The sequence below is a fragment of the Ammodytes marinus genome (assembly GCF_949987685.1).
Source record: "Ammodytes marinus genome assembly, chromosome: 19".
In the NCBI taxonomy this organism is placed as follows: domain Eukaryota; kingdom Metazoa; phylum Chordata; class Actinopteri; order Uranoscopiformes; family Ammodytidae; genus Ammodytes; species Ammodytes marinus.
Window position 1 is genome coordinate 6039475 of NC_137223.1, and position 10322 is coordinate 6049796.

The following is a 10322-nucleotide window of genomic DNA, read 5'->3' on the forward strand; positions in this document are numbered from 1 at the left end:
ATCCTTTGCTTGCAATAACTGCATCAAGCCTGTGACCCATTGACATCACCAAACTTTTGCATTCTTCTTTTTTGATGCTTTTCCAGGCTTTCATCGCAGCCTCATTCAGTTGCTGTTTGTTTTGGGGGGTTACTCTCTTCAGTCTCCTCTTTAGCAGGTAAAATGCATGCTCTATAGGGTTTAAGTCTGGAGATTGACTTGGCCAGTCTAAAACCTTCCATTTCTTGCCCCTGATGAACTCCTTTGTTGTTTTTGCAGTTTTTTTGGATCATAATCTTGCTGCACGATGAAGGATCTTCCAATCAGTTTGGTTGCACCTTTCTTTAAAAACAAAATGTTTCTGTAGACTTCTGAGTTCATTTTGCTGTTGCCATCATGTGTTACTGTGTTGTTGTCAAGATGAATCTTTACCAAAGTGATGGAAAGGCTAAAGTTTGGCGAAAGAAAGGATCTGCTTATGATCCCAAACATACAAGCCCATCTGTGAAACACGGTGGAGGCAATGTCATGGCTTGGGCTTGCATGGCTTCTTCTGGGACGGGCTCATTAATCTTCATTGATGATGTAACACATGATGGCAACAGCAAAATGAACTCAGAAGTTTACAGAATGATTTTTTCTGCCATTTTAAAGAAAGATGCAACCAAACTGATTGGAAGATCTTTCATCATGCAGCAAGATAATGATCCAAAAAAACTGCAAAAACAAAAAAAGTAGTTAAGCAGGGGCAAGAAATGGAAGGTTTCAGACTGGCCAAGTCTATCTCCAGAGTTAAACTCTATAGAGAATGCATTTTACCTGCTAAAGAGGAGACTGAAGAGAGTAAATAAACAAACAATTGAAAAGAGGCTGCAGTGAAAGCCTGGAAAAGCATCACAAAAGAAGAATGCAAAAGTTGTGTGATGTCAATGGGTCACAGGCTTGATGCAGTTATTGCAAGGAAGGGATTTGCAACAAAACATTAAGTCTTATTTACTTTAATTTATTTAAAGTGTATCTGTTCCAATACTTTTGCTCACCTAAGAATGTGGTGTTCCTTAAAAAATAATTATATCTTCTCAGTTGTGTATCAGATAAAGATGTAAATACCTGGAAATGAAAGCTGAAATGTTGATCTATTGTCTCATATTCATATTTTGGTGTTAAACCCAAATGTTTCCAGTCTACAGCAAAAATAAAGGAATTGGCCTCACTGTTCCAATACTTTTGGAGGGGACTGTAGATAGATAGATAGATAGATAGATAGATAGATAGATAGATAGATAGATAGATAGATAGATAGATAGATAGATAGATAGATAGATAGATAGATAGATAGATAGATAGATAGATAGATACTTTATTAATTCCCTTTGGGAAATTCATGTATCTAGTAGCACACATAGTCAGTCAACAGACCGTATAATTGTCAAACAAAAAAATGGACAAACCATAAAACTCAGTGTATATACCTAAATTTATTATATTTATGAGCAATATCCAGTTGAGCAATATTGTACATAATTAAGATTGCGGTTGAATATTCTAGGCTGATCTTCTGACCAAAGTGACACACTCAGTGCAGACTGATGTGAGCCACATGAGGCGGGAGAACGTCACTCAGACCTGGCTGCCTAAGGAGGCTGCCTGTCAGAGCAAGACAGACGGAGAGAGCAACGTGCCCCGACCTCTGGTCTACCTGGCTGGGCTGAGGGGACAGAGAGACGGACGCGTGGTCAAAACTAATCTCACCAGATCTGTGGATGAATAATCAAGGTGACGAGGGAAAAAAAACATTTGTTGTGTAAAATAAAGGTAAACATCATTATGTCATGGTTTTTCTCTTGTGCTGTGTGAGGAGAACATTATTTAATCCATTTACTCCTAAGACGCCTGCGAACTGTGAGGGGTTGGGCTTGGTGCTCTTTTTCTTTTACGGGACATTTTTCTCTGTAATATAATGAAAGCATTTAAATGCGGTGAGAGGAACAAAGCAGAAGAACTATTTCGTCCAGGTTGTGAGGCAGGTAGTCAGGCTGGAGGTAGTGGTCCGGAAAACTGCAGGCAGAGGAAACACGAGTACGAGTACACAGTACGAGGACAAAAACACGAGAGCAACGAGAGAACAACAAGATAATAAACTGTAGCCAGGCACGCATAACTACCACGGGAGTGCGAAGTACGATCTCGCTGCAGGGGAACCAGGAGTAGATGTAGGTGGGTTAATTGATGATGCAGACCAGGTGAGCAGAGACAGACAGGGGGAGTGGGAGTGGCAGAAGGAGGAGGAGGAGGAGGAACACACACAGCAGCCAGCTGTGATCACCACACCCCATTTCCAAATGTTTTAAATAAACTCAATACACACTGTGCATGGATGTGAACGTGACGTGATCAGTTAACCTCAGATTACCTCCCAGATGAACTGATTCCGGACCAAAACTTTGTATTCCTTTTTATGTATGATAATTTACACTTGCTTAATATGATGTTAATATCAAACACACAAACTGGGCCAGCTCTGTTCATTTTACACAAACACATTCGTGGGTCAGAGTTTGCGTGGAGGACCACACATCTTCTTGCATACTGGGTGGCATACGCCCTCTAATGTGCGTACGCAGCGTTGATAAATAAGGCCCCAGAGCTGATGCAGAGGTTGAAGTCTGAGGAGGACAGGGCCCTGAGAGGAGAGCACAGAGCAGGCTGCTGATCCTCCCTACTCATTGACTGCACGCTACACTTCTCTTTCTTGTTGTCAAATGCAGCACCAATACATGAAAAAAAGCTATGCTGGTTCTTTGTCCTTATTTTGAACATATTGCGCCCAGCGCTTACAGTCAGATGCGCATTTCTTTTTTACAATGGCTTGGTGAGTGGATGTGTCGCTGCCCGTTCGTTTCGCCATGAGAAGGGGTTAGCATTTGCGTCTCTTAACTCCGCCGCACTAGCTAACCTGCACAGCGCGTATGGGCAGGGCACATATGCAAGCACTGTCAATGCTATGATTGGCTGCGTAGCGTAAGTGCGTAAGTGAACCGTATCGTGTCATTGGCTGCACACCTGTCACTCACTGAGTTACATTGCAAAATGGTCAGAAAATAATATTATTGGTCTAATTAATTAGATCTAATATTAGATATTAATTAATAAGTTTATGTTGAATTTTATTTTATGAGCTGCATAGATTTTCTTGTGCGCTGTGTGAGCAGTGCGCGATTGCGCGCAGCTTAGAGGGAACATTGGTTGTACAGTGTACACACCCATGGAAGAAATGCGTCATAAATTGCTACTAAATTGACCAAGAAAATGGAAATGCTGCTAAATGGCTTTTTGACTAAAATTACACTTTATGTTGGAAAGACTGTTACACTGTACTTTTCAAATAGGTGCAAATGTAGAGATTGTCTTGACATTTATGCTAATGGAAAGGAAAAAAAAAATAATTTAAGTACTTAGGCATCACTCTTGATCCAACCCTAAACTTCAAAACGCATATAGAAAGGTTGGGTAACAAAATCTAATTTAATCTGGCAAACTACCGATTCATAAGAAACTCTCTTACAGTTGAGGCATCAAACACCTATCTGAATGCTATAATTCTTTCCCATTTTTCCTACTGTATGAATTGGTCTCAAGCAGGTAAAACAACCTTGAGACCAATTGGATCATTGAGACCAATTGGATCATTATATAAAAACGCTCTTAAAACTCATGATAAAAAAACACTTCAATATCACCACTGCAAAATCCTGGATAAAGATAATCTCCTTCATTTCAAAAATCGCATTGTGCATGCAAATGTTCGATTCATGTTTAAAATAATACGCATTGCTGCATATCCTCCCCTAAGGAACTTTGTGACACTGGGCTCAGAATTTACAGCACATGCAACCAGGTCAACAATTAGGGGAGAATCCAGAATTCCAAAATGCCAATCCACATTTGGAAAGTCGTCCTTCTCTTTTATAGGGATACAAGAATGGAACAGTCTCCCAACAGTTCTAATAATCAATAATGATTTTCGTAAACTTTTTCATTTTTTATCCTATGTTTATATATTATTGTGTCTTGTTTAGTTTAGTAGTTGTTATTGTTCTTACCTGCCCAGGGACTACAGGTGGAAAATAGCAGTTTGCTTAAACCTGGTACAATGCATCTGTCCTTGCTCTAAACAAGATTAATGTTTTTTTTTGTACATTGTCCCTGTTTAAGGAAGTAACATTACAAAATATGTAGAAAAATGAATCACAATTGAAAGCAAAGTCATTCAAATGAACGGAGACTTCACTTGGAAGAAGCAAGGAACTATAGAAAGATGGAATACAAAGAATACCACAACTCAAGTATGTCCTCTTCGATATTCAAGTCAGTAGATGGCAGCATTTCTACACAAAGATCCATGACAATGCTTCACTCACTCAATGTATACTTATGTTTAAATATGTTATGCTGTGGTGATATGTGATCATTATTCATTTCCCACCTAATTGAGCCGAAACCACTAAACCCTATCAAAAAAGGAGCTATTTGGTAGTTGGCTTCCTAAAGGTACCCTGTGGAACTTTTTTGTGATACTATACATCAATGGTTTGATGACCGTGTTGTGTTTTGTTGTCTTCAGCTCTGATAGCACATGTATTTCATGACAACTGTTCATTTACAGGTGAAGTCCTCAGGTTATATTTTAAAGAAGCATTTAACCAACTGAAGACTCATGCAGAGTACTACTTTTATTGATTGATTTTGATTTTATTGATTTGCACACATTCATTCAAGTACAAAACAATACACCATAAAACCCAACAAATATCTTTCACATGAAAAGAGAAACAAGTTTGGGCTGGAGAGGTCAGAAACCTGTTTGAGAAAGTGAAAGGCTAAAACTCAATTTTATGAAAAAAAAAAAATACAAAATAATAACAATAACGAACCAGAAGTCAATTACTTGAAAATAGCCATGTACACTACTAGATGGCTCTGGTAGAGATGTGTCATGGCTGAACAAAGAACACTAATGATGTCATAATTTGACTTTATAATAAGAAGCACAACTTACAAACTGGGGGCGTATAATTTAAAAGATCTTGGCATTTACCAGGAAAGTAAAGTCAAATGAACACAAGCCGGTTGCATTGGGGAAAATGTAGGATTTAGAATATTTTTTTTCAAGTTCCAGTAACTAAACGTCAGGGTTTTTCTGCCTCTACTTTCTTTTCCTAATGTGTCTCTTCCATGTCCCCCATCTATTTGGAAGTATAAGACTAAAACACTGAATCCCTTAAAAGGTACCCTGTTATATTGTTGACATCCAATGCTCCTTATGACACACAGGACTGTAGCTCCTGGAGTTTTTCATAAACATTTTTTTTTATGTTTAATTTATTTATTGTGTTTTTCATTTTTTGGAACAACAAAAAACACATATACAGGGAACAGGTGTCTCCGGGTTTAAATAAAATCAAAATACATAATACAAAACATAATAAGCTTTCATACAAAATATGTAAAAATACACATGAAAAAAAAAAAGTCGCGACTAAATAAAGTTGGGGGAGGGGGGTTTAGTCCTGGGCCAGGGTTGATAACGAGTTAAAATAAGCTATAAAAGAATCCCTTTTTTTGGCGAATTTATTATTGCAGCCTTTCAATGTTAATTTAATTTTTTCTAATTTTAAAAAGAACATAACATCTTTGAGCCAGATTGGAATTGAAGGGGGATTAGGGGATTTCCACATAAGTAAAATACAGAAGGGAAGTGAAGGCTAATGTTTCATGATTATAAAAAAAAGTCATTCCAGAATCTGTTTAGTTTCAGATAGTTTAGCTTTGGTGAAATGGACTCTATGTAACACTTTAAACTGTATAAGCAACATCCTCAATTTTTTTTTTTTAATTCGCCAAAAGGGTGCGCCAAAAACACAAAAAGTATACATCTCCTTATCCACTTGAGCATCTTTTTCTAAAATCTTTTTGCCATTTGGTCTATAACTTCCAAACATCCCACGTTCAAAAACTTTACATCCCCGGATTCCGTAAAGCGAGGTGCCGGCGCCGCGGATGACGATGCCCGATCCCGAGTCGCGTGGGAGGCTTGGCCCCCGTTCACAACTGCTTGCAGTTCTAGTTTTTTTTATTATTGGGAAACGGTGGAAGTAGAAAAACAATCCATCACAGAATACAATGCATACATAAGTAGGGGAGAACGGGGTAATTTGTCACATGGGTTGGATGTCACATTCGTTATATCTCGCCACCAGAGCGCGCTAGCTCTGAAATGTTGATATAAAAAAGGTCCAGAATTGGGATCAGAGGTCACATACATAGACTTCCTTGGAGTTAGACTGCTGCATTTCAGGTGAGAGGATGTTTTGTGTTTTTCATGTCAAATTCAAAATATTTTGCTTCTCAGTATTTTTCTTCTAGGCTTTTACACAATGGGTTTATAACAAAACACTTGTTACCCTCAGAAAGTGTGAAGGGTAAACTATAGTTTAGATTGTGGTTAGCAAGCTAATTAGTTGTCAGATGGTTGTTGGCCTTGATGCTAGCAAGAAATTCAAGTTGGGGTTGGTCGTCAAATTTTTTGGGGGGTTGGTTGTCACATGTTATCTCAAGGCTGCAGCCAGAAAAGGAACCCAATAACGAAAGAAATTGTCAAGCTGTATCCTCACTGACACCCCAGAGAAGGAAAGAATAGAGCAGGAAAAGGCAGCTAGCAAGCAAAAGAAAAAAGGGCAACAAAATCAAAACAACCCAGTGCATCCCAAACTAGACCAGCTGCCAAGGCTACAGAACGTTATGTAGGCCTATTTGTCAACTTGACAATGCAATTAAACATTCAAATTTGGTTCTGCCTCCTTGCCTTCTTTTTAAGATTTTTCCCATTAAGATAACATTGTGACAAACAACCCCATAGTGTGTGACAACCGACCCCTTGATGGGGTTGGTTGTCACAATGTGTCAGAGTGTCTTTGATGGTAAATTACTTCTTCATTACAATAAGTTGGAAAAAAAGAGAGACACATTTCTAGCCAACACCTTAAGCTTCAATTTAATGTAGGAATGGCTATTGACAGATGTTTTGGTGATGAGCAATTCTCACTAGAGTAAAAAGTGTGCCTACTTACCCCGTTCTCCCCTATTATATGTACTCAAGTGTTTTTTTTTAATTAAAGGTGAACACTTTGATCTTGCTATAACAGCCAATAGTCATATACGTACCCACATTTTCGTCCAGGTCTGAGGATCAACATGGAGCTGGGAGGATATACAGGGAACTTTAAAGGTATTTTTTAATTTACATCATATTCAAAGAAGATTATATATTCAACATTTATTAAAGATTAAGTATGCCCTTTTCAAAACTCAAACTATACAGACAAATGCTGATATGACATAGAAACATTTTCAGAAACAACTTCAACTTTCAATTGATCCAAAACACATTCTTGCAACAACCTTTTGTTATCAAGAAAGAAAAAAAAGAAGAGGAATGGGGCTTAACTTCAGAATCTTGCTAATCCATAATCCCTTTCCTCCAAGCCGTCCCCACCTCGTATTTCATTTTAGAAACCTTGGTAGATTACAAATAGGCTCTACGCTGTTGTCACAGCCTGACTTGGCTGTTGTCTCCTCATATCATCAGAGGGCTTTCCGGCCTATAGACAAACTGGCTGTTGTCTCCTGTCATCAGAGGGCTGACCGGCCTATAGAGGAGCAAGAAAGGAGGGGAAAATAAATTTGAAGTGCATGACTGGATTATGTTATGGGAAGCAGGCCGATGACCTCATCTAACTGCAGCAGGGTTAGCAAAGTGGAGTATGAGAGCTAATCCAATCTGGATTAGGCCAGGTGATTAAGGAGGTGAGCTGGTAATGCTTACTGTAATTTCTTCTTTTCTGTCCCCATTGCCCCTTGTACTGTATGACCCTTTCATTTATATTGAACATATATTCATACATAGAAAGTATGAGGCAAAGCTACTGCTGAACATATAGATACATTCTCATCTAAGCAGTTTTTCATTTTACCTGTTGTTATGAAGCCACATTTCAATAAATAAAGTTAAACTGTTTCTATATTTTAACTTGGACTATGACTATGCAATTGTCTGTTTATGGTTCACATGGTATTTGGAGAATCTTCAGTTTGCTAAAAAATGCTGCGTCATTCTTGTAAAAATGATTCCTTGTTGACAGCAAATCGTTGTTGCCTGATTCTTCTCCTCTGAGGGCTGGATATAATTTGATTTTCTTGTTTTACAACTGTAATTAAATGTGACTCAAAAGACATGTTAGAATGTAAGTTATTGAAAAACTTGAGTGCTGGTTTTGTGTTTTGGGTGGTATCAGAAGTGATTTGTGTCTTCTGCAGATGCAGAGGGTCAGACTTGCAGATGTCATTCATTGATGTCATTGGCAGGCAGCTGATTAGGTCAGGAGCCATCTGTGTAGATTCAAAGTAAACAACCACCAAGGGTCAAACTAATTTAACCTCATATGGGGACTTTAAATACACTATTAAAACCCAATTCACATACCTTTGTTTTCATGTTTTAATATTGAACATTTCTGGTTATGTTACTAAATAGCAAACATTTAACGTCACTGCAGCAGAAGACATTTCTTTTTTAAAATAAATAATGTATGTACTTCATATTTGGCTTATAGTGTCAAATAGCTCTCTCAAAAATCAGTTAACATTGTCAAACACGGACTTGTCAACTAAGAAAGGTGTGACTTATGCCTTGTTTCCAGTGTTTTCCGTTAGTGCCTCCAATGTCCAGCTGGGTGAAAATAGTAGCCACCTGAGATCCCAAACCTCCTAGAGGGGTCAGGGGGTATGCCCCCGTGTGAGATTATTACCTTTTTAAAGTGAAATGCATTAATCTGGTAGCCTGGCTCCGCCCGCCTACCGCTCAATTTTCATTTCCCTTCAGTAGTCAGTCTGGGTCCGCGGTATATTCGCGGGTCTTATCCTGCAGATTTTTTGCCAGTCCAATCAGCGAACAGAGGGAGGACAATGAAGTGCGCCAGTGTCAGTTGCAGAAGCCGGTGCATGACATAGGTGATGGTTATGCGATTGGTTGGCAGATCCAATAGTTTAGCAAACAGACACCCGCCTTCAAGTGAGTTTACGTTTTTCAATTGAGCGATTCCAGACCTTATGTACAAATTAAATCAAGTACAATGGTCTGAAAGATACAGGCTATCTGTTGCACTTTGAGAGGAAAATTAAGAGGCTAAATCTGACAAATAATTTGGAGACACTGGGTCGGATGAATTAGATGCTATTTAAGAAAGACACATGGATTTTCTATAAAAATATTAATATTTAATTAATTTAAATGAATAGAAATACTAATTTTAAATGTACATATCCACCTTCTGTCATTTATCTTTCCGCTCATAAAACAATATACAGAGAAAAATTTGAATTTTTCAGGCATATTTCGAATGGTAAAATTAATCGTGATTAATCCACAGAATCCTGTGATTAATCTGATTAAAATTTTTAATCGTTTGACAGCCCTAGTCTACATAGATTAAATCATAGTCTGTTTCTGACATCAGAATACTGAGGAAAGTTTAAAAGAATGAAAAACATGGTTCAGTATTCCTCCTCTCCTCTCTGTCTGTATGTCACTGCTATAGGGAGGAGGGTCTGCTACACTAGTCTCAGTCAGCAGCCCTATATGCATTATTTTAAGATTGGTGGCAAAGTAAGCTGAACTATTAGATGACAGACAGCTTTATTTTTTTAGCTAGTTAACTGCTGAGCTAGCGTGCTGTGCTTCTCTGGACCGACAGAACAGATTTTGAACTCTCTAAGTTAAACTGACCTTAATGAACAGTATAACACAATAACGCAGTTTAACGTTTATGCGACAGAGCAAGTGGAAAGAGAAATGTTTTTATTTGTGTGGTGGAGGTGAGGTGGAAGAGAAGCCGGCTGGAAATGCATTAATGTACGGCCATTCGACCGGCGCTTACGGAAAACACTGTGTTTCCACCGAGCAGAGCAGCTAGGGTCAGGGCGGCTCAGTCCGCTTAGTTTGGCGTTTCCAATGCTGAAAGTTGGTTAGGGTCCCAAAATAAGTGAGCTGAGCCGCTCACCTTTTTGGTACTCCTCCGTTGGGGTCTGAAAGGGTGCAGAAAAGGTGGAGCTACACACTGCTGTCCGTTAATTAGTCGAAATTATTATTTCCTTGTTAAACAGCCGTGTGTAGTCAACTCGGCAAGAGTGATGAGACTCTTGTGTTTAGCAAGAAATGTCGGCGCAGCACTCTGTTTATTGTGTGGTGTTTTTCCTCATCATTAAATGAATCAGTGGACTACACT

At 38.6% G+C, this 10322-nt stretch overlaps 1 protein-coding gene across 1 annotated transcript in view; it reads left to right on the plus strand.

Moving 5' to 3' along the window:
• The window catches only part of cfap206 (cilia and flagella associated protein 206), a gene marked incomplete at both ends in the record, with an annotated part of 33442 nt that extends 31692 nt beyond the window's left edge, over nt 1–1750 (plus strand). The window contains one exon of the mRNA XM_080048416.1: nt 1529–1750. Coding sequence (XP_079904542.1) covers nt 1529–1750 — 222 coding nt within the window. The remainder of the gene's footprint in view (nt 1–1528) is intronic.
• Nucleotides 1751–10322: the final 8572 nt, after the last annotated feature.